The 23,662-nt window shown below is 48.2% G+C and overlaps 9 protein-coding genes across 9 annotated transcripts; 3 read left to right on the plus strand and 6 right to left on the minus strand.

Annotated features, from left to right (window-relative positions):
• Positions 1 to 602: 602 nt before the first annotated feature.
• COCSADRAFT_33799 (uncharacterized protein) lies at positions 603 to 1,865 on the minus strand. Its single transcript, XM_007697442.1, has 3 exons — positions 1,458 to 1,865; positions 1,216 to 1,321; positions 603 to 1,111 (listed from the first exon to the last, which is right to left on the minus strand). The coding sequence occupies exons 1-3, from the start codon at positions 1,610 to 1,612 to the stop codon at positions 1,034 to 1,036; spliced, it is 339 nt and encodes a 112-aa protein (XP_007695632.1). The 5' UTR covers positions 1,613 to 1,865; the 3' UTR covers positions 603 to 1,033.
• A 309-nt stretch (positions 1,866 to 2,174) lies between these two features.
• COCSADRAFT_135272 (uncharacterized protein) lies at positions 2,175 to 3,497 on the minus strand. The gene is made up of 2 exons (XM_007698220.1): positions 3,158 to 3,497; positions 2,175 to 3,106 (listed from the first exon to the last, which is right to left on the minus strand). Exons 1-2 carry the CDS (start codon positions 3,393 to 3,395, stop codon positions 2,301 to 2,303), a joined length of 1,044 nt encoding a protein of 347 aa, XP_007696410.1. The 5' UTR covers positions 3,396 to 3,497; the 3' UTR covers positions 2,175 to 2,300.
• Positions 3,498 to 5,260: 1,763 nt separating this feature from the next.
• On the plus strand, positions 5,261 to 6,872 carry COCSADRAFT_33801 (uncharacterized protein). The gene has a single exon (XM_007697443.1). The coding sequence runs from the start codon at positions 5,393 to 5,395 to the stop codon at positions 6,785 to 6,787; it is 1,395 nt and encodes a 464-aa protein (XP_007695633.1). The 5' UTR covers positions 5,261 to 5,392; the 3' UTR covers positions 6,788 to 6,872.
• Positions 6,873 to 7,521: 649 nt separating this feature from the next.
• Positions 7,522 to 8,460, minus strand: COCSADRAFT_135278 (glycoside hydrolase family 45 protein). Its single transcript, XM_007698221.1, has 2 exons — positions 8,086 to 8,460; positions 7,522 to 8,033 (listed from the first exon to the last, which is right to left on the minus strand). Exons 1-2 carry the CDS (start codon positions 8,421 to 8,423, stop codon positions 7,685 to 7,687), a joined length of 687 nt encoding a protein of 228 aa, XP_007696411.1. The 5' UTR covers positions 8,424 to 8,460; the 3' UTR covers positions 7,522 to 7,684.
• Positions 8,461 to 10,685: 2,225 nt separating this feature from the next.
• On the plus strand, positions 10,686 to 12,080 carry COCSADRAFT_79465 (uncharacterized protein; the record flags this gene model as incomplete). The annotated part of the gene is made up of 2 exons (XM_007698222.1): positions 10,686 to 11,736; positions 11,815 to 12,080. The coding sequence occupies 2 exons, from the start codon at positions 10,686 to 10,688 to the stop codon at positions 12,078 to 12,080; spliced, it is 1,317 nt and encodes a 438-aa protein (XP_007696412.1).
• Positions 12,081 to 12,234: 154 nt separating this feature from the next.
• COCSADRAFT_278465 (uncharacterized protein) lies at positions 12,235 to 12,682 on the minus strand. The gene has a single exon (XM_007698223.1). It carries the CDS (start codon positions 12,634 to 12,636, stop codon positions 12,388 to 12,390), a length of 249 nt encoding a protein of 82 aa, XP_007696413.1. The 5' UTR covers positions 12,637 to 12,682; the 3' UTR covers positions 12,235 to 12,387.
• Positions 12,683 to 16,191: 3,509 nt separating this feature from the next.
• COCSADRAFT_135285 (uncharacterized protein) lies at positions 16,192 to 18,475 on the plus strand. The gene is made up of 2 exons (XM_007698224.1): positions 16,192 to 17,649; positions 17,770 to 18,475. The coding sequence occupies exons 1-2, from the start codon at positions 16,308 to 16,310 to the stop codon at positions 18,252 to 18,254; spliced, it is 1,827 nt and encodes a 608-aa protein (XP_007696414.1). The 5' UTR covers positions 16,192 to 16,307; the 3' UTR covers positions 18,255 to 18,475.
• Positions 18,476 to 18,790: 315 nt separating this feature from the next.
• On the minus strand, positions 18,791 to 19,674 carry COCSADRAFT_56500 (uncharacterized protein; the record flags this gene model as incomplete). The annotated part of the gene is made up of 2 exons (XM_007697451.1): positions 18,791 to 19,439; positions 19,544 to 19,674. Coding segments are annotated over 2 exons (780 nt in total), but the record flags the coding sequence as incomplete, so codon positions are not given.
• Positions 19,675 to 20,750: 1,076 nt separating this feature from the next.
• COCSADRAFT_350662 (uncharacterized protein) lies at positions 20,751 to 21,192 on the minus strand (the record flags this gene model as incomplete). The annotated part of the gene is made up of 2 exons (XM_007698225.1): positions 21,065 to 21,192; positions 20,751 to 20,935 (listed from the first exon to the last, which is right to left on the minus strand). The coding sequence occupies exons 1-2, from the start codon at positions 21,138 to 21,140 to the stop codon at positions 20,751 to 20,753; spliced, it is 261 nt and encodes an 86-aa protein (XP_007696415.1). The 5' UTR covers positions 21,141 to 21,192.
• Between the last annotated feature and the right edge of the window lie 2,470 nt (positions 21,193 to 23,662).

The raw sequence follows: 23,662 nt of genomic DNA on the forward strand, positions 1-23,662 counted from the left end.
TCTTAGCGAGTTGTAGATGATAACGAAAAAATGTCTCCATCGTAGCTACTCTCTCATCTTGCCCATGTCCATTACAATCAAAGACTCACCCTTTTTCTTATTTCTGAAATGAACATGGCCTTTCAGTTATTACCTTCCTCCCTTGTCGCATGCATACGATAAGTGTAGTGAATACCTATGATAAAGGACTCGTCATACAATGTCGCAGGTGCACAAGAGGAGGGTTTGAGGGAAGAGATGAAATACTGTTTACGCTGGGAGATGGTTAGGATCATACTCGAGGACACGGTTACTTGTGCTTATGCGCGGTTGGCGGAGGCTGAAGGCGGAGAGCATATGAATGAGCTTGGGGTGTTTTTCCCAGCCATATCTAGTCATTGAATAGTGTTTGCGGAGGTCTCGGGTGACTACTCATCCTCAGAAACTTCAGTCGTGAAGGCAATACTTTTTTATCCCATTGAATTGGAGACCACATGGCATACATGTTGAGCTTCGTAGCAAGGGGCATTGAGGCTGGGCGTTTTCGTCTGCATTACCGATCGTCCACACACATACGGGCAGTATCGCATCTGCCTATAAGAAAACAATAAGTAATCTTGTCGGCCTAGAAAAGAATACATGATAAGCTGCATATAGTAGTTTTCTTTGTTTGCGCCTTGAATAAACAAGAGTCCGGTGTCCTGTGCATATAACGCTTCCGACACATATCGGGACTTAATAGAGAAGAAATATGAAATAGGCGTTAGCCGCTTCGCTACCAATATATCGATTGCCAGCCATTGTACACATTGATGATTAGCATTGTCGTTGACAAAATCTGTTTGATACACTGTAGGATACTTGCCACAATGTTGCAATTTCAGAATGAAGCGAGCAAAGACTGTTGTGGTAATGTACATATCCGCTGCATCCCGCTTGAACCCCCACGTTAAGTTATGCCATCTGTCGGTCGCTGTCTCCCATATGTGCATTCTCTCCCGATGGATTTGACCAAATGTCCGTCAATCGCTCAGAATCCCGAAAAAGGACGTATTTATCGTTTTTTCGCATCGACCTTCTCCTCGAGGGTACGAACGTAGCCCTCTATCCGCTGTACGGCCGACTGGAGAGCCTGTTGTCATGTCAGCCACTGTCCAATTGCTTTGTCCCCTCGCTAGATGCCCGCGACCTAACCAACTGCGCATTTGTAGGACACCAAAAAGAGGGCTAACGTACGTAAATGTCTTCGGTGAGGAGCTGGTTGGAAACGCGGTATTCGTCAATGACATAATAGTACATGCCTGCGCCTGATGTGGTCGCACCGAGGAGGAAGCCGAAGAGTCTGTATCGTGTTAGCAGTGTCTCTTGCTTTTCGCCATGCCGCCCAATGTCTCCGAATTGTTCCTCCACCCACTCCCCAGGGCGCCCAACATTTTGTTTGCCAGACCCGCCCGCAATCTATCAATGAAGCAACTCACCCTCCGCGAAAAGCACCGACAGGCTTCTTGACTGGCGCAGCAACTGCATCCTGCCTGAGGACAGCACTGGTCTGGAATGCGCGCGAGACAGTCGCCATGGGAGGTCGGCATCCCGCTCCAGCGCGGGCCGCCTGCCTCAGGAGCTGAGCAGCCATTGTGTTTCTTTTGTGCTCTTTTCGGTTGTGTCGTGGCTGGCCTTAGAATTGGCTGGTATGCGGATATATGGCGACAGTGTAGAGGGCGGGGTGGATGGTGGTGGATGTCGTTCGTGTGCCCGGTTGGTGACGTTTGGCTGAGCTCTCCGCACCCTCTAAACAAGCAAGCTCTCTCATCGTTCGCCTGACATGGACCCTTCCTTGGCTGCTGATTGGCTGACTCAGCAACACACCCCGCCAGTCTCGATTGAGTGGACTATGCCTGCTGCTGCCGTTGATAAAACCACATGGCGTCTTGTCCAAGATTTGAATATGTATTCTGGAAGCCAAACCTGATGCAACCCCATAAATAAAGCTGTGCTGATCCCTTTGGCGTGTCTGCTGCACTGCCTCAGCCTAGGCGCCTTGCTTCTGACTGCTTTTTGAGCGCACGGCTATCATGCGGGAGCCTGTTCGTAGTGGGGGATGAAAATCAGGAGTAGGACTTGTGAGCCGGTCATGATGGTTGCCTCAGATTCGGACACTAGTCACTTTATGAGAGAAAAAGGACATGTACAAGAGCCCCTGAGGTAGGAATTACACACCAAGCCGTTGGGAGCCCACACAGGCTAAGATATATTTTGAACAATATCAAAGACTATACATGGTAAGGGTATTAAAAATTTTTATAAGCGCACTTGAAGCCCATCTAAGGAAATATGTCTCGGCTAAGAGGCAGCGTCTGGGTACAGTCCACCATCTTGGCCAACTGCTCCTGCTTGACCCCGAACAGGCTCACCTTGATGTAAGCTCGGGCATAGTCTGCGTTCCACCCGCCCTGGTTTCCAACGAATCTGCGCCAGTCGCCACTAGTCTTGGGGTGTTGGGACAGCGCTTTGTCGCTGGGAAGGACAAAGACTTTTTGCTCAGCCGTAGCACCAACAGGGTTGTTGAGCGTATCATTATAGAACTCTACATCCCATACACCAGGAGTAGAGTCGAGGGGCTTACTGACCGCTGCTGATGACTTGTCGACAAAGCGCTGACGCGCTGTTGCGTGAGCACCCACCAGAGCTGCTAGATCGCGTTCAGAAATGCCCTTCCTCTTGAACAAAGCAATCAGGTTGTCAGGGTCATCATGAGTGTCTGGCAAAAGGCCTATCGGGTTGGCCTTGGTGGCGTCCAACCGTCCGACAAAGGTACGCACACGCGGTCCTTTCGGACAGGAAACGGTGGCGTGGTTATGAGCGTATTGCACAAGATCAGCATATCCCACCTTGTACTTGTCCCGCACCCCGCGTAGCAGTGTGCGTACATTTTGAAGACCGTTGTTTTCACGACGGTCATGCTCGCCGAAATCCATGATTAGCGACCCGTCGGCACCACCGTGGCTGGAGCTCTCGTCCCAGGACCCTGCATCGTGGAAACCCATGCGGACAGCTGCTCGAGCATTGTCGTTACACTCCTTATCTTGCCCAACAAAAAGCTGGGTTAACTCTGCAGAAACGTCGTACCCTGTTGTCTGTCAGTCTGCAATGCACCAAAGACATGCTTTGGTCAACTTACACACGCAGCATTGATCTTTTTTCTGATCACATTTGGGAGGTTTTGGTCTCTGGTTGTTGTCGGTCGCAGGCTTGTTGCCGCCAACGATGTCCTGGACAAGCTGCCCGATTTCGTTGAAGCTACCACCAAGCTCGGCTTCAAGTATATTGAATAGAGCCTCCCGCTGTTGCAAGGGCCCTGCTGACGCAAAGAGGGAAAGCCCAAGAAGGGAAAACATCAGAGCTGCCTTGAAAACCATGTAGACGGAAGAATAATGTATATAATATATACATGTAATAATGGACGAACAAGTGAATGACAGAACAGACAAGCAATTAAAGACGAGATTGGCAGGCTAGGGAACAGATACGAGACTGCATGTAGGAGGGACTCTTATATGTCTCTCTGGTGTGCCAACGGGGGTGGAGTGCCATTGCTTTGAAGGCGTCATTGTGTCTGGTCAGGCTTAGCACGGCAGCAAAAACTAAAGGCGTTCCTGAAATGGCAAAAATAGTCACCAAATAGGAGTGGTCCCTGCATACGCGAGACAAGTCACTGCCTCTGGCAAAAGGATATTGGGAAAGACGGCCAACAAACTCTCAGCTGCAAGCCCTTGCAGGTATGCAAGTCCGAGCGCAGCCTCGACATGTTTGGATTCAGATCCGGACCGCTGGCACGAGGCGACAGCGGGTGAAAGGAGCATTTAGAACCAGAAGCGGTATGCCAAACATGTCGAATGATAGCCTAGCGACATGGAGAGTATTCACATGCTGAACATGGCACGAGAATAGTACCTAGACGCATTGCCATAACAGCAGTGTGATTTCTACTGTGCAATGCACACATGAGTTGTATGTAGGGATGCTGTCAACCAAACGCGGGCATGAACAACTGATCATTGCTAGGTTTGCTAGCGGCTGGCTGGCTGGTTCTTGGCTCCCTGATACGCAGTGTAGATCTACAGTGTCGAGGGTCCAGAGCTTGCAGTAGTTTCGTGTGTCGTCGCGATATTGCATGGTGGCGTTCATCAGCATGCCTGAACTGGCAGACAGGCAGGCATCTTGTTTAAAATGTCAAAACTCAATACAGTCGGCATGCAGATCTGGGACCTGAGGCAGAAGACCGACAAACAAAGCCTGGTGCCAAACGTGCACGGACGGGGGGTAATGGCCTGGAGATGGGTATCAAGCAACTGGTTTGTTCTTCGAACGCGGTGATGCTGAAACTATGGACACATGTCCCGAATACCATCAAGAGCTAGCTAGCCCTGCGGGGTTGGGGGGTAGCTCGAGTGATTTGGCTGTGTGCTGCGCGATGATCTTGTTTGAGACGCGCGCATGGTGTTGAGTACATTCTGCCAACATGGAAATGCAATCGGCCTGTGGATTGGCGGAGAGCCGGAGCGGTATCCTAGATAGGAGGGACACATGCTTTGCCTCGGCCCCTTTCATGCCAAATCGGAACTTTTCTTTGGCGAGGGCCTAGGATCGGCGGCCAGCATTTCTAGTCGCTGTGGCTAGCGATGGTCCGATGGTGTGTATAGTCACGTGTGGTCACGTGCAAGCCGCCAGCGGAGTCCGAAAAGGGCAAGAGGGGCAGGGCATGGCATGAGGCTTGACGTGCAAATGCGGTGACATACAGCTGCAACCGCTAGGGTGGTAGATGCGCAGTGAGTGCGAGCAGACGTCCTTGGGGGTCCCATTGTGTAAGCAGTCTTCAGCGTCTTGAAGTCGCTGTCTGGTGCAAATTGCCAAGAGTCAGCCCGGGGGAGCGGAGGCGGGGTAGAGAGCACGGCTGATGCGTACACATGAAGACGAACCAGCCAATAGTAACGTGGGGACAGAGGGGTGATGCTGATACTGCTGACACTGCTGCTGCTGCCGCTGCTGCCGCTGCTGCTTATCGCAAGCCATGGAGAAATTGAAGATGTGGAGCTGAGATGTGTAGGCGCAAGAAGAAGACAGCGGGCGTTTTGGTGACTGACTGGCTGGTGGTGTGTGGCTGGTGCAGGTCCAACCAGGGCGCGTTGTGGTTCAGGGGAGGCACGGGAGGTTTGATATTTCTTGGCAGGCGTGGGCAATCCGGAGGCGAGTTCCCGGCCACTTGCACCCCAATGTAGCGACTCGATGCCAACTTTCGTGCATTTTTATTTCGTCTCCACGCTCTTGACCCCATAACGCGCCTTTTTTTGCTCAAAGCGAGATCCCCTCGCCCCACTGTTCCATCGCCACAATTTCATCCGCGTCATGCACCCTGATGTCGCCCCCAGACTCGTCTGGCAGCAGCCTTTCCAAGCGGCGCCGCACAGTCGAAGGCTCCTGCTGGCCCTGCAAGCAGAGGCGCGTCAAGTGTGACCTCCAGAAGCCATGCTGCCGCCGCTGCATCAATTCAGATACTCAGGATTGCAGCTATGACAAAGTCCTGCTGCGTTGGAAGAAGCGCCCTGCCAAGCCAGTGCCCCAACCCCAGCCGCGCCTATCTCAAGAGCACTCGCTCAACGGCCTCGACTTGGCTCTGAATGAGCGGAAGGCCATTGACTACTTCCGAGCTCGCCTATGGCCTCTCTTCTCCACTCTTCCCGAGCCGTGTCCCCCTCCAGTTGCACTCGCCTTGCGTTCCCAGCCAGTCCTCCAGGCCCTATGTGTCTTTGCCGAAGAGCACCGTGCCCTACAAACAAAAGAATCTCCTAAGCCCAGTCTCAGCAAAAGGCGTCTGCAGTGTCTTTCCGCCATCCGTACCCATCTGGGTGGCGGGGTTCCCGAAGGCAATGCTCTCTCTGCCCTCCTTGTGGCAGTTCTCCTACTCTACTTTCTCGAAGGCTATGTCAACTGCACAAATGACGGTGCATCCACCCATTGCCACTTTGCAGGACTATTGGCCATCATCAACACCCTTGGCGGCTTCCAAGCAGCATGGACCTCATCCGACCGGGTTACTAGGATGCTTTTGTCCGAAATGGCATCTACTGACCTGACCGATGCTTTGCTGCAGGATAGGCCCCCTTCGTTCCCAGCTTCAATCTGGAACTTTATGGAGCCTGGCTCTGTCTGGTGGGAGACTGTTCCTGGAAGCAGGACTCTTGGTTCCGTTTTCTCCACCATGGCCGAGATGAGCTTCTACCGCCATGAAGTTCAAAATGGGGCAGGCTTTTGCATGGACCAAACACAGGCCTTTGAGCGCGCTCTTCAACCTACATATCCAACTCCCGACAACCCCACCGAATCTCAGGCCAGCGAACATGCTACCAAAACATTACCCCAACTCACAGTAGAAGCATCACTTTCCCTGATAATTGCATTTCAACATGCAGCACTCATCTACCTCTACAGCGCCATCCACAACATCCCGGCCAAGCACTTCCTTGTACAGCAGCATGTAAAGGCTTGCTTGGATTGTATACAGGGCATGGACCCGAGGACTAAGGCCCAAAACTGTGCTCTTTTCCCCCTGTATGTAGCTGGCGCCCATTCGCTTGATGAGTCACAAAGGGCGTATATTTCCGAGACACTGGATACGATTCACAAAAATCTGCAATTCGAGTCTGTTGCATCCGTCTCAGCAACTCTGGACACGCTGTGGCAGTCATCCCATAGTCCTACTGGTTGGGTTGATAGTTTCAAGGACACGGCAACATGTACTTTAGTTATATGACCAAATCTCTTTATTACTCGATACCATGTATTTAGAACTCGACTTATAGTCGTATAGCTTTAAGAAATGACATGTATGCTCGTTCAAAATTCTAGTGTGTGTTCGAGTGATATATGGTACGCCTGTGATATCTTTTCCCATCAAGAAAAAACTCCCCAGTTGTAGTGTTTAAGTACTGCTAAATATGGACCTATTTCTTTCCGAACGGCACGTAGAATATTACTACGTATACCCTATGACGTAATCTGTTACATGGCTCTAGCGCAGTGTCCCACAAATGAGATAAGACGGCGCTTATAGTTATAACTAGCACCGCTGGTGAGTAAGCGCTAGAGAAAATTGTAGATTCTAAAGAAAGATGTTAGATATGAAATGATCAACTACAAACAATGTTACGGGCAGTCCCTTGTATACACACTCAAGTACAGAGGTCTGGCTGTCTTAAAGAGGAAACAATTGCGAATAGTAAAGGCAAGTTGGGAATTTACCCAACAACATGCAAAATGCTATACTTGGGACTGCATTTAGACAACGAAATAGACCATCAAAACTACTCTATGGGCCTTAAGATATATTATTGAGCTATGCCAATGTAAGATCCATCGGATTTATGGGGGCCTGATATTCTTCTACGAATCAGACGTTTCGAGGATCATGTCACCTTTGCTGTGAATGCTGGCAATGTTTCTCCCAGAGTTCGAAATTGACGAAAAGGAGATTACTCGATTGAACCAACTGAAACCATTAATCTATCATCATATTTTCCATTCATCTCGCTCGGTTATAAGCGTAAGGACACAAGAGTTCAACTGCTACTACTTCGTATGCATGGCGAGGGAACCACCGGAGCTGGCAGTGCACTACGAAAAACCACCATGTAACGACACAGACACCTTCTCAGCTCCACCTTCCACAATGGGTCCTGTCAATCATCGCCTGCGGGCAGCTAACTTCTCTAAAATCCACACTGGGATTATCCGCATTCTTGAACCAGTCAAACCTCCAGAAGCAGCCATCGCGAAAAGCTCCAGCAGGAAGATTGTAGCAGTGGTCTCGCTGCCAATAACCCCCGAAAGTATTGCCCATCCACGCGCCGTTGAATTGTTTCGCACAGCCTTGAGGGAAAATGCCGACTCCGCCGCCGGGAATGGCAAGATCAAACTGGTTCTCCTTCAAGTCGCTGCCTGTGTTGGTTACCTGCACCACCATTTTCTTTCCGTTGACGGGACCCGAGGTAAAAGTGAGTCTGGCACTAAGTCAGCTTCTAGTTCAATTAATTCGGTTTTGCCCTGACATACTCGTAGCAAGCACAGCACCAGTCCCCCTCATTCTTTCCCTTCAGATTCGCCGCCGCAAACCCGTAAGCCAGGTTATCATTCACGGCCCACGGCCCGTTATTGCTGCAAGTGTAGGCCTCGCCATTTCCACATGCACTAGCCGCATTTGCGTCGAGAGGAGTCGGCCACAGGTCTTGTTTGTTACAGGTACGAACTGGCTCCGACACTTTTGCTTTGCCGGGCCAAGCGCACGACGGTTTGCAACAGTCCCAGTACCGAGTCGTCACACCTCGTTCACCGGAGACATGGTGGAGAAGGAGGGAGAAAGCGAGCGACAAGCGTGCTAGAGTCAAAAGCATGGTAGAGAATGGTACTGGTGAGTCAATGTGAATAAAGGTGAGGTTTTGTGTATTTTAGTTGATGGGTTTTTGTATTTCTTATAGTAACTGAGGGAACTTCAAGAAAAACGAGTGCGCACTCAGCTGAATGTTGCATCGTGACATATGGGGCTCGCTATAGTGCTACATAAGCACTAAGAAGGCTCTTTCAGCTCAACCCAATGTCGCGGGTATCCATCCACGTGTTGTATTTCAGCTTCTCATGTTACATCTCTAGAATGAAAGAGGAGTTCTTCCGAGGTCATTAATTTCCAAATGAGTAAGCTCATTATTGATGGTTGCATTATGAGTTGCACCAAGATCCTGAAGATTGTACCGCCCCACTCTTCCCTCACTGACTAGATCATGGTGGTGCTCAAGCTGAACTGTAGATTGCATTAGTGATATATAAATTAATTAATGCCAATAATACTGTAGTATACATCTCCTGAGCATAGTGCATCTCAGGTGAGGCTATTACGTATTAGGGTTGCTTCCTGAAGTGTTACTTCTGATCTCAAAATGCTTTGCAAGGGGTCATGTATTCGGAACCAGCAATGCTATGGGATCTTCGTTGGTGTAATTTTTAGATGCTTTTCAGCATAACCGTTGCTGAAATTGACGGCGGATGGGTGTACACTGAGAAAAGTCCAGAGAACCCTCATAGCAAACCCGACGACGTTCATCATATGAAGAAGTGGAAAAGCTAACACTCTCAGCTTTTGATCTACATTCACCTGTTGGAGAAAAAACCTCCATGCTCAAAGATGGCAATAAAGGGATTGCAAATTTGTGTTTAATCTATTGAACTACTGTCCCACCGATGGGGCAAATTCTGACCCATTCACTGAAAACACTCTCCATGGAGCGAGAGAATACGCCCGTAAAAGTGAACAAACACTGACGGATTTCAACCCTGGCAAAGTAGGGGACTGGCTGATTGGATATGTGCCATCGATGTGATAACTGTTAGTTAACAACATGAATTTTGGTAACCGACCATCGAAATCTACATCACTTAGGGACTCAAAAGGGAATGTGAAATGAGACACAATCGGCAATTGCCGAAACAAGCAAATGCCAATCCCCCATAAATGCACCAACAAGTCTTCCTAAAGACAGCCCCGCGAGTTTAGCCCCAACTACTGTTGCTAATCCAATAGATCCCTTCCCCATAGCGGTAAGAAATGTACATACACAGCAAGCTGAACTACCAACCTTGGGAATCGAGTAACGAAGTGTATCCTGTTCTCCATTCGTCTCACTAGTTAGATTGAACAGCCTCATGATGCCTTCTCTGGGAAATATGGTCGACGGCTTGAGTATTGGTCATTTAGCACGGGTGCAGGCTCTAAGTTTTATTTCGAAGCGAAAAAAGGCTGCTTGTGTAGAGGCACAGATTCACCAGTGACAGATGATAAGATGAGCTCATTCATTGGGCGCCGAGGAACTTTGTGAGCGAGCCGTCGGGAAAGTTGCATGTAAATTTGATGGGTTCAGAGTCCTCCATGGGGATCTAGTGCATGGGACATATTCACTGTTGCTTTGGTCGCCCGTTTTCATCTGGTTGTCGAACCACCACTGGAGATCCAAGTTCCCGTCAGAAAATAACTTGCAATGGTGAAAGTTTTATTACAATTTGTGTTTTGGTTCCGATGTCGGCTTAGATGTAGGCTTCGGTTTAGCATCGGCGAGATTGATCCTTCGTGAGCAGAGCTGAAGAACTTAGCCTCAACATTCCCAACGCCAACAGGATTAGTGCATGACCTGGCTCAGCCTCATGACCTGACGGCTGATGCAACGTCTGGGAATAATAGCAGCGGGGACTAGATCTGACGCTCCGGGCAGCTGTATCTCGAGGTAGGCAAAGGTGTAAACTGAGCGGCTAGCGTCACTACAGGGCCGACGATAGTCAGTACCAATGGTAGTTTCAGGCTGACCGTCATTCTCTGTTCTTCGAAGATGAACTATTCTTTGAAGGTACGTGTATACAAGAAGCTTAAATTCATGTCTTGTATTTAATGTATGATGGGTGATGTCAAGGCTCACGTGCAGTCGCGTCATGGCGTGTAGCAGCGCGTTGTAGTGGCGTCTGTTAACTCCGGCCTCTCATGTTTATCTCCGTAAAACAGCCGCCACCCAGCAAGCATCCCTCAAAGTACTTGCACCTCTTATGCTTGTAGCCTCTGCCACACCACTATACACACAATACGACTACTGAATACGGATACGATATAGATCGCCATGGTCCTCGGTTTCGAGCGCATCAATGAGCGCACTCAACGCCCCAACGCCCACATCAACTTCATACGCACGCTTCCTGGCCCGACATCCGCTACTGCCGAGAACATCCTGAACCGTGTCGCAGCCATATGCTATCCCTTCATGAAGTCGCACATGATTCTTGTCCAAGCGCTTGAGGAATTCCCGTACAACAACGAGTTTGTTGGTCGCAACTTCAATGCGGGCGAGGTCATACAGCTGGTGCTGAGGGATCGCAATGGAAGATGGCTACCCCAGAGAATGATTGAAATGGTCATGGTGCATGAACTTGCTCATTGCAAGCAGATGAACCACTCAAAGGCCTTTTGGAAGGTGCGCGATGCATACGCGGTAGAGTTAAGGGCACTCTGGGCGAGAGGTTTCACTGGTCAAGGGTTATGGGGTAGGGGTAGGGAGCTCGACACTGGCGCAGTGCAGACCAGTGAGGCAGATCACATAGATGTCCCTGAAAATCTTTGTGGAGGCACATATGCTCGAAAGGGCGGGAAAAGGAAGCGAGGCGCAAAGGAGAAGCCGACATTAACGTATGCAGAAAGGAAGCAAAGGAGAATCCTCAAGAAATTTGGCGCGGGAGGGCAGGCTCTAGGAGCGGATGAAGACACCAAAGTGAAGCTGGAGAATGGAATAGAGAAAAAGGGCAAACCGAGAGTCGCAGGAAGCGCACGAGGCCGAGATTTGAGGGCAGCAGCGGCATTAGCACGTTTTGACACAACGAAGAAAGGTGAAGCCACAGTCAAGGAAGAGCCGATGTCGGACAGCGATACCGAGGATGAATTCATCGAGGGTGACCAAAATGGTGCAGCAATCGATGTGGATGGCAAGAGCATGCTTGACGATAAAGGCCGTGCGCTCGTCAAGGTCTGCGAAGATGATGATGACGACAAAGATGGCGATGCAAAAAGAGAGTTGATCGAGATACAAGGCTTTTCCGCCTCGCGCAAAGGATCCAATGGACTGCCAGTATCGACCAAAGTCTCACGCAACCCGCGACAATCAAAACAGACCACAAAGAGTGCTCCGTCGACCGCTAAAACCAAACCCCATACCATATCAGCACAAGGTGCTTCATCATCAGTCATCTCATCTACAGAGCTCAGTACGCGCAACCACGAACTTTCACGCCCCGCACCTGGCCGGCCCCGCAGTTCATCATCATCTCTCTCACTTATATGCCCCATCTGTTCTCTTGAGAACGATGCCGGAGCACTGACATGCATGGCGTGTGCTCACGTGCTTCAGAAGGACTTTGTCGTAGATAGTTGGGCATGCAAGAGCTCAACTTGTAAAGGAAGCAAATACATCAACGCTGGAGATGCAGGTGTGTGCGGTGTTTGTGGATCGGCGAGGCAGAGGTGACGTCTTACAAGATGACCACTTCTTGTTCTATAAAGTGAGAACATAATGTTAAGATACTGGACATGATATCCCCGTTTCACAATGTCATAGCAATTTTAAGTGGCTGCTGCGAAAGTCGTGATTTCATTCTGTGCAACTGTAAAACGCCGAAACCTCCCCCCATTCATAACCTATACCGAGGACCGAAAAGACGAGTAAATGACAATCAACACCATGTAATGCCTAACAATACCCCCGCCTATCTCTTCACACTGGAAAAACACGCCCAAGACTGTGGGTCTCAGATGTTTCAAGGATACTGCAGGTTCTACCTTGCAATCCTCAACTGTGAACCCCCAATACTCTTCTTCGCACTAAGCGGCATACCCACACCCACTGCTCTTCGGCTATTCCTCCTCATGCCCTCCAGCTTGGCCTTCAACTGCTCGTGGATTTTTCTATTTTGTGCCCAGTCGTCCGCAAACTTTTGCATCCGAAACGCCGCAATGACTGCAAGAGCTGCCGATTTAAGCGTAGGCCGACGGTCGTGGATAGTAACGTCGGGTGTAATGCCCATCTGCGAGATGAGATTTAGATCTTGCTGGTTGCTGCACAAGCATTAGCCATACATGTCTAGCGTAAATAATAGAAAACAAGACAAACATACCATTCGTTGTATGTCGAAATCTGCATCAGGAAAAATCTCTTCTGGTAACCAAGAGCCTCGCGGAACGCCTCTGCGCGTGAGCATCGTGCTCGGAGGAACTGAATCTGCTTGGCAAGACCGTTGATCTCCTTGATATGCCGTTTGGTAAGAGCTTCTGCTTGCTCATCCAGGTCGACCGCATCTTGGTTGGCCTTTTGCTGTATCGCTCTTGACGACGCTTGAAGCAGACGCAGCTGTGATTCCTTTTCACGGAGCTGTGATTGCAAGTCCTTCAATTGGCGCTCAAGCGACGATTTTTGGTCGCGCGCAGTTGACTTCGTTTCAGAAAGAAGCTCACGATGTTGAGCGTCCTTCTCGCGAATTCTCGATTCCAGGTCGCGAATCCGGTCCTCGAGTTTGAGCTTTTGCTCGCGTTGAGCTGCTCGGGTCTCGGACTGCAATGCATTGCTCTGGCTCTCCTTTTCACGAAGCATCGACTCGAGCACACCAATCTTCTCCTCAAGTGAAGCCTTCTCTTCGGCTACCTCATCGGCGTCATCTTGTAGAACAGCTATTTCTTCTTCATAGTCTTCCTTCTCGCGATTGGTGATATCTCTGAGCTCTTCGAGTGCCTCTAGACGTTCCTCTGCTAGCCGTTGGAGAGCTTCAACTTGACTCCTTTGCGAATCCATCTGTTCACGAAGGTCTTCCAGTTCGTTATCCCGTTTACGAACAATGTCTTGCATGACATCAATCTGTGTATCTGGCTCATCGGCATGGCTTCGTAGGGCGTCGAGCTCCGCTTCCCGATCAGATATCGTTCGCCTTGCGGTTTCCAATTCTCTCGTTCGGTCACCGAGGTCACTCTTGAGCTGCTTAAGATCTTGAAGCATCGCCTCCTGTGCTTCGACCTTTCGCTGTAGAGTGGCTATGTCGCGGTCACGAGCTTGCAGTGTTGACTGAAGAGTAGACAGGTCCCGAGAGATCGCGTCGCGTTCCCGCGTGATTCTCTGGAGGGCTTCTATCTGCGTATCTTTGCCTGACACAGCCGATCTGAGGTTGCGCATCTCATTTTCGATGTCGTTGCGTTCTTGGCGAAGAGTTGCAACCAATGTGTCTCGGTCACTGTTGCCTCTCCGCAGTGCCTCCACTTGCTCCTCCTTAGTTGAGATTTTAGAGACCAGGCTGTCACGCTCGCGCCGAAGGGTAGTAAGCTCACGGGAGAGGGCATCGCGCTCTTGCCTCGCGTTGTTGAGTGCTTGGACTTGAGCATCTTTGCTGTTGAGATTTGCGCGAAGGCCGGTGAGTTCCTGAGTTGCGTCATCACGCTCTCTGCGTAATCTTCCCAACCCGTCCAAGTCGCGGTCCTTTTGACTGAGATCTCGACGCAACTGCTGAAGTTGCTGTTCATAGGTCGATACGTCTTGCTGCAAACGAGTGATCTGCTGCATCGCATCTTGGTGCTTTTTGCGGAATTCTTCAAGTTCGTCGGCTCTGGACTCAGCCGCATCGACTCGAGATTGCAAAAGCTCTATCTCAAGGCCTTTCTCATGGGCAACTTCCAATACTTTCTGCCGGGCATCGTTTGCAGATTGTTGAGCTAGTTGTACTTGGTTGTCGCCTTGGGATTCCGCAAGCTCCAATCGTTCATGCAGCGCATCCATTTCTGCTTGCCGTTCGTTGTGAGCAGTCTGAAGACGCCTCTGCAATTCTCGCAGCTCGTTATCCTTCTCGCGCTCCATCGAATGCAAGCGTTCTTCCACTATGGCGATTTCTCTTTGTTTCTGCTCATTGGCCTCATCAAGTTCCCGCTGTCTTTGTTCATCCGCTTCGTCCAGCTCGCGTTCCAACTCATCAAGATTTCGCTCAAGCTCACGTATCTCTTGTTGCTTTCCGTCCGTGGCAGACTGCAGCTTTGACTGTAGAGAGTTGATTTCAGTGTCCTTTTCGTGTTCTAACAAGCGAAGTCGTTCCTCTAGGTCCTGAATCTTCTCCTTCCGTTCAGCCAATTGACGATCTTTTTCTGCCTGGACTGTATCCTTGGAATCCTGAACAGACCGCATCTCTTCTTCAAGTTCAGCGATACGCTGGGCTTGTTCCTTAAGCTGGCGATCTTTCTCTTCATCGCGGGACTGTGACACCCTCGCTCTTTCTAGCTGATCTTCCAAATCTTTGATGTGCTCGTCGTTCTCGTCTAACATCCTGTCGCGTCTTTCGACCTCTGCTTGTGCATTCTCCAGGTCCGCATTGGCTCTCTCCAGCTCTTCTTCCGCGCTCCTTGCCTCTTCCAGCTTCTCCTCGAGTCGTTCAATCTCAGCAGCGCGCTCATCGGCCAGTCGTCGGAGCTCGTCCATCTCTTCGCGCATACCCTCGTCTGCATGCCTCCGCTTGACTTTCTCCGCATATTCTCGGAGTTGCTGTTTGTAGTGGTCCAGTTCTGTCTCGGCAGCTTTGAGGTCTTTTGAGTAATTTTTGAGGTCGCGCGACATGGTAACTTTCTCGGATTTCAGGTTGATATTCTCCTCCATGGCTTGACGGTTGAATTCGGGCCCCATCTTCTTCAGGTTCTCTTCGAGGAAATGGATCTTCAGCTTCAGGCCGAAATTTTCCTTATCAATCTGTGCTAGTCGCTGCATGTAGTATTAGCCGGTTTGGACTACAGCCTTGTTATTAACACCTTAGATGTCTGTATTCACTTACATCTTCCTGCTCTCTTAGGGTGAGCACGTTGCCGTTTCCACCGTCCATCTCCCCCTCTGCCCTCCTTGGTATTGCCATAGGCGTGCTCATAGCACTAGAGTTGGGATCGGGCAGCTGTGTGCGGTCATCGACCGATTCGGCAAAAGAACTTGATTGCACGTCGAACATGCTTGCCTCAGGAAGCGGCGTGTTGCTGACCTGAAAACCTGGCTTCATGGCAATGGGTGTCGTAATCTTCCCGTCAAAGAGGCCGTTGACTTGGCGTGTTCGATTCGCGGTTGCACTCTTCAGCATAGGTGTGAACTCGTTCTTCGCACTCAGGTTCCGTCGTGTAGTCAGCTGAGCCCGTGGCGTGCGGGCGCCGCTCATTTGTTTGAAGAGGCTGTCGCGGTCTGTCGGGGCATGGAATGTCTCTTCCATGCTGAAGGAGGGCTCGTTAGTAGTGAAGCGCGTCATGTCGCCAACCTCTGTGCGAGGCGTATCGAGTAGGTGCGCCATGGTCGGGTGATAGGTATGTTGTCTATTGACGCATGAGTGAGAGAAATGGCGGATCCTGTGGCGCGCGCGCACGTCAAGTAATTGTTGACTTTTTTGGTTTGTCTCTTGGTGATACTTTGGGCGGTGTTGTTTGTTTGTGACGCTCGGACCACGACAGGGATGCTGCCCCCGCCGCTAGCCAAATCCGGCTGAATCCGCAACGCGCGTTGCGGCCAGTCACGTGTTCTGATTTTGCTGCCTGCACCAAAATCTCTATCCTAGCTGCCCTCAGGAACCGTTGCTGGGATTTGTGATTTTCTCCCTACGGAAAACTCCCCGAACCGATCGTTTTCAAAGCTCAGTCTTTGTTTTCCACGAGAATTCGTGCTCAAAATACGACAAAACCAGTACAAGATCTCCGCGACATGGAAGGCCCGCAGGGCGGCCTCAAGTGGTTTGGCGAGGGATTTGACGGGTTCCCCAAGAAACTACCGGACGACGTTGTGGAATACATCATCTTCATCATAGACTCTACGCTCTCTGATATCCAAACTAGAGAAAGACTGCAGGTATTCCAACGTGCATTGAATACGCTGGAAAAGAAATTTCTCAAGGAGTATATTTGGCAACGCGACTCGCTGAAACTTGAACTTGTCCGCGAGGAACAGAGATGGCTACTTCGAGGACACACAAACTACGGCGATAGTATAGCGGACGAATGGCTCATCGTTTACCTTTTGCGTAAGCTAAGCAAAGAATTCAAAGATGCTTGGATACGCATATACGATAGTGATGGAGAGTTCCTACTCATCGAAGCTGCGAATGCACTGCCCAAGTGGCTCACTCCAGAAGTTGCAGATAACAGGGTGTGGATAAACAGTCATCGAATGTTAATCATTCCCTTGGGCAAGGAGGAGGACCCTGCACCGCTCTCCCAGAATCAAGCCCTACAGATAATTCATGATACCCCGGGTCGGCCTCAACAGTATATCAAGGTCGAGAAAGAGGCATTCCATCGATTAAGTGGCTATCCCGCTGCAATCGCAGACAATCAACATCATGCAACAGTGCCCCTTCCTCGAAAAGTTGCCCACATCCTACATCTAAATCCATCGTACATCGCCCCAGTAGTAGAGGCATTCTACCTCCGCGACCCCATCTCAATACGTCTCCTACAGCCCGAAAAATCAAAGATACCTCTCGTATTCCCACCGGAAGACTTCGTCGACGTTAGTGTGCGTTTTACGAAAGTACTATATGCGCAGCTACTTGGACAGCACTGGGAATCACCTGCCCCATGGGACTATGCGCTGGAACAGCTCGTAAAATCAGGAAAGCCAACCGAGAAAGCCGAGATAGGTCTCAAGATTGCAGCTGGCATGCAGATGCTACTTTCGCATTCCATTTATGCCTCACACAAATCTGCACGTGAGATTAACATACTGCTCGAGGACCTCGAAAATGGCGACGACTCTCTTCCTACAAATGCTGAGATTGCTAGCTGGCCGAAATGCGACGATGACGAAGGCTGGTTGAATATCGATTTTGCTGAGTTCGAGAGGGAATTAGAGGGTAAAGGTAGCAAAGGAAACCAGGGGTTTGGTGACAAGAATGCACAAGAGAACCTGAAAAAAATGGTCGCCCGATTCAATGATTTCCTGGCCGACAATGAAGCGGGCGCGGAAGGTGCGGACGGAGGATTTGACCCTATGGATGAGGACAATGATTCAGATGCAGGAGATAGAGGGTGGGATGACCCTGAAGACAGTGACTCTACTGCGGAAACCAAGACCAAAAATGAATCAAAGGCAAAGGTCAGTCATGAGGAAGAACGAGAAGGGGAGGAAGAGGAGAATGGTACGGACGACCAGGAAGATGCCGCGGCAGATGTCGAGTATGCGGAGTACGAGCACTACTACCAGAAGTTCATGACGCTCTCTGCAGTGGAAAAAGCTATTCTTACAGATGAAGCACGTGCCCTAGCACTTGAACAGGATGCTGAAAAAGAAGAAGACGAGGAAATTCGTAAGCTAAGCGAAATGATGGAAGCCGAATTATTCAGCCATGGTGCTTTGAACATCAACCCACAGTCCGATCAAAAGTCAATATCGGGAGTTACTTTGCCGGGAAAAGACAAAGGCAAAGGCAAAGCGAAACTCTCAGAGATTGAGAGTGCGGAAGAGGACGAAGAGGAGGACGACGGTGACGATGATCTACTCGATGAAGACTACAACCTTGCAGATAACATGCTGAAGGCGTTCAAAGGCCAAGTTGGCATGGCTGGGCCGGCAGGAAATATGATGAGAGCCATGGGTGTACAATTTCCCCAGGACGCTGACGATGAAAGCAAGAGTGGGCCGTCCAAACACTAGGAAGTGTCTGGAAATTCGAGATCTTTTGGTCGCTTTGAGCCGAGATACCTAAAACTGTCCATCGCGTTGGCAAAGCCTTTGCATGCATCGTACACGAAACTGTAACTGCTCCTTATCAACTTGTTGTCTTGGACGTGGATATAAATATAGTCGATATCGGACCCGTAGTCTCTCGTCTTTACTATTCCCACACAATCGCTTTCCAATCCCTAAACTCTCTCAACCATACAATCTGCCATTCCGAGTCTTAGTTCTCTGGGATTTGCTTCTTTAAACCTTTTATTATCGGATGGATGTAGCGTACGATCTTCGAGGAAATTTTTAAGGGATGTGAAAACGCCGCTCACGCGCCTGAATAGATATAGGTCAATGCCACGCTTGGAGGTATGACAAGACTAGCAACGCGCAAGATTCTTTATTGTTAGATGATAGCCTCCACTTAGTATGGTCAGCGCACATCCATCTTCAGCAACATGTACAGGAATGTCTAAAGACCTGGCGTGCTCTCGCACTACATTGATTCCCTCATTGAACGACTCCCAACCACGCACCATAACAGATTTGATGACTGGACACCACTTTCCCTTCAGCTGAATCATATCACTGAGAGAAGCCCGATTCAGGTCAGCAAAATGGCAATAGCTCAGGTCCAGATGTTCCAACGACATTGGGAGATCGCGGAATCTCACAAGCTTTTCGAACTCCATGGCCATATGCGTGAGACTCTCAAATTCGCGGAATGAAGGGTATGTGTAAAAACAGTCTTCTAGATGCTCTATCTCTTCTAGAAGTTCTAGATCGTGGAGATTGTAATAGTCATGAAAGTCCAGGTGGAGCGTCTGCAGCTTTTTTCTGTGCGTTTGAAGCAATGCCTTGACAAGATCCCGTGGCGTAACCAAGGGTTGATAGCCCACATCCCACAGCCATCTGTAGCGGGTTCCGTCGGGTATGATGAGTCTGAACACGGTCAAACGCGGACATGTCTGCAGTAGCGCTTCAATCGTGGATAATGGTCCTAGACACCAAAGCAATTCTGCGGTATTGTGTGTCAAAGTATTGACTGCGCAAGACCCATCTGGAGTGTTTGGCACATCGCTCTCAGAGGAGAAATTTTCGAACAAGGGGAAATGCATAAGAGGTATGTAGTTCCTTATATTGAGAGGGCCGTCCTCGTACTGCTTGTGCCTGGATGTCTAAGATTAGCCGCATTTACCCAAAGCTCGTAAGAGCGAAAACCGAACAGCTGATCTATCTTGCTTAGATTTTGGTAATGCAGAAGGGGCACTTACAAGTGAAAAGTCTTCAACATGGACAAGATCGAACGACCATTCTGCATCTCATAGATACGATCCATCAAAGCTCGTGGTGCTTCGATTTGAGCTGTGAAGTGGATGTGTTGCAGATTTGGCAACCGAGCCAGAACCTGAACAGCAAGCGGGTAGTAACATAGCTCAGGTTCAATCTCAGAGGGATGAACTCCGATCAATGCTGAGAGTTCCATAAAGCCTGCATCTTGCTCAAGAGCAGGCCACTCATAATGCAATCCCCGGTCATTGTATTATTATTCCATTATAATCCTGTATCAGCCGTTGGCTATGTAGGACTTTGGCCAAAGGCCGTTCTATCTAACTAGTTTCAATTTGGTACGTTGTGCTGTACTGCGTGACTATAGTGCTTCGGCCTTTATCTAGTTAAGCTAGTACTAGCTTTCTAGACGCCTGGTGCTAAAGAGCAGTTTGGTAACAGGGAGAGATGTAGGGCAGCTAGGCTGTCTTCTAGCGAGCTCTCTTAGGGGAAAGGAAATAACGCTAATAATATCAAATTCTTCTTCTTTATTTTTCGTCTTTTATTGTTATTTCTCTTATTTTTCCTTCTAGCCTTCTTAGCTAAGGTGCTACGTTCTTGTTCCTATCCTCGTGCTAGTAATAAAAGCTAGAGTAGAAGCGGGAGTTTAAGTACTTTTTAGTCTAGAGTCTTTTTAAGCTGGTTTCTTTCTGCGCTGTAGAAGCCGTAGTATAGAAGTAGATACTCTACTATTTATAGTCTCCCGTATTTATAAAGATCGCATTCTCTTCTCTTAACTCTCTTTAAATAGAAGTTAAAGTATCTATATCCTATCTTAAGAGAGTAGAAGGAGCTTAAAATCTCTCTTTTTATGCCTCTTAGGATTGCTAGTTAGTTTTTAAGCTTTAGATTAAAGATAGCTCCGTAGCTATTCTTCTTCTCTCTTACTATTTCTCTATACCTTCTCTACTCTTCTACTTAGCTAGCTTATTATAGAAGCTTAATCTTAGTGCCTATGAAGGCTAGGCTTATTTATAATTTTTTTAGTATTTGTTTTATAGCCTTGTTTACTAAGAAGTCTACTTTTTCGTTTCCTTCTATATCCATATGGCCTAGTGTTACAAGTAACAAGAAGGATTCTCTCCTTGACAAATGACGAGATGGCTGAAGGCCTATGGACGTCCACGTCAGAAGGTAATGATCATCGCGGGGCTAGGTCACGTGATGTGCCATCCCGCCAAGGGCAACCATCCGAGGGATGGCAGGACGCCTTGGGATGGCAGCCATCCCCAACATCACAACCATCCCAGGGATGGCAGGGAAGTAAGGGATGGCAGGACCAAAGGCAACGGATATAAGAATGGGTTGGATTTCATTATTACATTCGTTGTGGTCAACTCAAATTGTACTTTCTTACTAGTATCTTTACTTAACAAGATTGTCACAAGTTAGTCTATCAAATAGATTAGTCTTGTCAAACCCTCCTTAAGCACGCCAACTCCACTGCATCGCCAGACAAGCCTCACGGAACACTAACGTAATACTCACCTGCCTTAGTGCGGACCAGGATAGAGAAGTATAGACCCTTACCCCGTGTAACATAATATAGAATTCGCTTTTCTTAATATTAACTTGAAGTCCAGTAGCTCACAACCTGTCCAGTACCTTGCGGACGTGACAGACGTGGTCTAGACTGAATTTGGAGTACACTAGAATATCGTCTAGATAGACTATGCAGAAATTGTCTAGATAATTAATTAGCACATCGTTTATATACCGCTAATACGTAGCCGGGCCGTTATAAAGTCTAAAAGGTAATACCTTCGACTTATACGTTCTATAGCAAGTGCGGAACGTTGTGTACTCTTCCAAGTTAGGGTCTATTCAGATCTTATTAAAGGCCGCGCGAATATCTAGCTTCGTAAAAATCTAAGCTTTATACGTACGAGCTAGTAGTTCGTCTATTCGCGGTATCAGATAAGCGTTCTTTCAAGTAATAGAATTCAGCTTATAGTAATCTATACAGATACGTAGGTCTCCGTTAGGCTTCCGAACACATAAGATAGGGGAGGCGAATAAGCAGTAACTCGAGTTAATATACCCTTTTTAGAGATTTTCCATTATAAAAGTTTTTATAGCTTTTAGCTCTTTAGTACTCTGCTTATAGAGAGGACTGAATTAATTCGGAAGGGGTTCTATAAGAACGATCTTATAGTCGTATCGACGATGTTCCGGCAGCCGATCAGCGGCTGTTTTGCTGAAAACATCTCGGTACGCATAGTAGTCGGAAGGAAGTCGGTCCTGCACTAATTTAGCATTCTTAGGGTCGTCTTATTCTAACCTTTCTTATAAGATTCAATCTATCTCATAGATACTAGTCGTGAAGAAATCGTTTTCCTTCTGTTTTATAGTATAATAGAAAGCATTAGTGGAAATAACCGCTATACGAGGTAAGGTAGATTTTAGCGCCGGAGTCTAAGGTGACTCTAGTTTAGGTGGTAAAGGCGGCGGAAGGAGACGTACCTTAGGAATTTTAATAAGTCCTTAAATTCGCTGGACTAGCCCTTGTCGAGAGCTAGTTTATCTACAGTACTTATTCTTTTCCTAAAGGGCGTCTCTACGCCAGATATCTAGTTGCGCATCAGTATTAGAATAGGGTAATTTCAACTACACGAGAAGAGAGGGGCTAGAATTATAAGTTAGGGGGTATTAAGCTAGCCATACGATTCAGTTCTAAGCGGTATTGAGCTTTAATTAGAATCGTCGCATTTATTTAATCCTAATAATATAATCCTAAGATCCTAAATCTATAATTATAAAGGGGCAGTTAAGAATCTTTCTTCCGTTAATACGGATATATAACTAGATATACTTATCTACCTAGGTCTGTACCTAATCGTGAAATCCTTTAACTATAATTTTAAAAGGTAGTCTACAGATAAGTACCTAGAGAGAGCTAGATATAGAAAGAGCAATAGCAGAATTTAAAAAAAGAAAACCTTAGGCTCTAGTATTAACTAGAGATTCTAAGCTAACCCTATAACTCTTCGAATATAAAACGGTAGAAGTACGGAAATGTTTACCTCTAAACAAGTTTAATAGATCTATTTTCGCAAGGTTATACTTATTCATACCTAGGCTAGAGCGTTTCTCTAGGCCTCGTCATTTCCCGACCAAGTCTCATCCGAATAATACTTAAGGGCGTCCTTATAATCTTCTATCTCTACTTAAATTTCTCTTACCCGCAGGACTAGATAGTTATTAGCGTAGTGGCCAGGCTTACCGCAGTAGTAGTAATTGCCAGGAGTAACATTATCTAGTGCGGGAGTTTTCGATGCTGGTCTGAGAGTAGAGGAATAGGCGCGGTACGGAGTCGGGGCCAGATCGGGCCTAGTATCGTAGGTACGAGGTCGAAACTCCCGATTTAGCCGTAGATTTTATTTTATTAAGAGAGCTAAAGCTTAACTAGGCCTAGTCTCTAAGTAGATACTAAGTAGTGCGTTTCTTCTTTCTATATTAAAAGCCGTTAGGTGCTGAACTATTTTTTCAAACAAGTCTACCCACAGATACTTAAATTCTAAGTTTAGGGCTCGTAGCGCTAGTATAATCTTCTCCTAGAGGTAGAAGAACTATTCTAATCTTAATACGGACCCTTTTACGGCTGCACTAATAAAGTACGCTTTAAATTCCATAAAGGTCTTCTTTCTTCCTATTAATAGGCGGTGGAAAGCTGCTTAGCTCTCCGCCTATTTATTTTTAGATATAAAATATAATTTAAGTAATAAAATTATATCCTCAGCAACTAGGAACTATTCCTCCTCTAATTCGGCGAGGTATCATAGTTCTAGATATTCTTTAGCAGTACTAGTTATATAACCCTATTGTCACGGCGCTGGCTGAGTGGCCGGCGCGCGATCGTCTGATTGGCTGCCGACAGAATCCGGGTGAGGGTCCGAGCACCCGGATTCTGCAAAACCGCCGCAACTTCACTAGTGTAGCTCTTCGAGCTACGTCCTGTCTTCTACTCTATACTACCTGTAGTGAGAGCCTGTTGATTAGCTGTAGCAATAGAACCTGTACACGCGCCTGTCCTCTCTGCCCGTGAGCCCGTACCGTGACATTAC

This window comes from Bipolaris sorokiniana (assembly GCF_000338995.1).
Source record: "Bipolaris sorokiniana ND90Pr unplaced genomic scaffold COCSAscaffold_2, whole genome shotgun sequence".
Classification (NCBI taxonomy): Eukaryota; Fungi; Ascomycota; class Dothideomycetes; order Pleosporales; family Pleosporaceae; genus Bipolaris; species Bipolaris sorokiniana.

Excerpts from the sequence above, each read along its gene's own strand:
- COCSADRAFT_33799 (XM_007697442.1), bottom strand. The coding sequence starts at position 1,612 with ATGGCTGCTCAGCTCCTGAGGCAGGCGGCCCGCGCTGGAGCGGGATGC. Across the intron at positions 1,322-1,457 it reads GTCGGTGCTTTTCGCGGAGG|ACTCTTCGGCTTCCTCCTCG; the intron begins GTGAGTTGCTTC and ends AACACGATACAG. Across the intron at positions 1,112-1,215 it reads TCCTCACCGAAGACATTTAC|GCTCTCCAGTCGGCCGTACA; the intron begins GTACGTTAGCCC and ends ACATGACAACAG.
- COCSADRAFT_135272 (XM_007698220.1), bottom strand. The coding sequence starts at position 3,395 with ATGGTTTTCAAGGCAGCTCTGATGTTTTCCCTTCTTGGGCTTTCCCTC. Across the intron at positions 3,107-3,157 it reads AAAAGATCAATGCTGCGTGT|GGTACGACGTTTCTGCAGAG; the intron begins GTAAGTTGACCA and ends GACAGACAACAG.
- COCSADRAFT_135285 (XM_007698224.1), top strand. The coding sequence starts at position 16,308 with ATGGAAGGCCCGCAGGGCGGCCTCAAGTGGTTTGGCGAGGGATTTGAC. Across the intron at positions 17,650-17,769 it reads GTGGGATGACCCTGAAGACA|ATGTCGAGTATGCGGAGTAC; the intron begins GTGACTCTACTG and ends ATGCCGCGGCAG.
- COCSADRAFT_33801 (XM_007697443.1), top strand. The coding sequence starts at position 5,393 with ATGTCGCCCCCAGACTCGTCTGGCAGCAGCCTTTCCAAGCGGCGCCGC.
- COCSADRAFT_135278 (XM_007698221.1), bottom strand. The coding sequence starts at position 8,423 with ATGCTTTTGACTCTAGCACGCTTGTCGCTCGCTTTCTCCCTCCTTCTC. Across the intron at positions 8,034-8,085 it reads TGGTGCTGTGCTTGCTACGA|ACTCACTTTTACCTCGGGTC; the intron begins GTATGTCAGGGC and ends ACTTAGTGCCAG.
- COCSADRAFT_278465 (XM_007698223.1), bottom strand. The coding sequence starts at position 12,636 with ATGGGCATTACACCCGACGTTACTATCCACGACCGTCGGCCTACGCTT.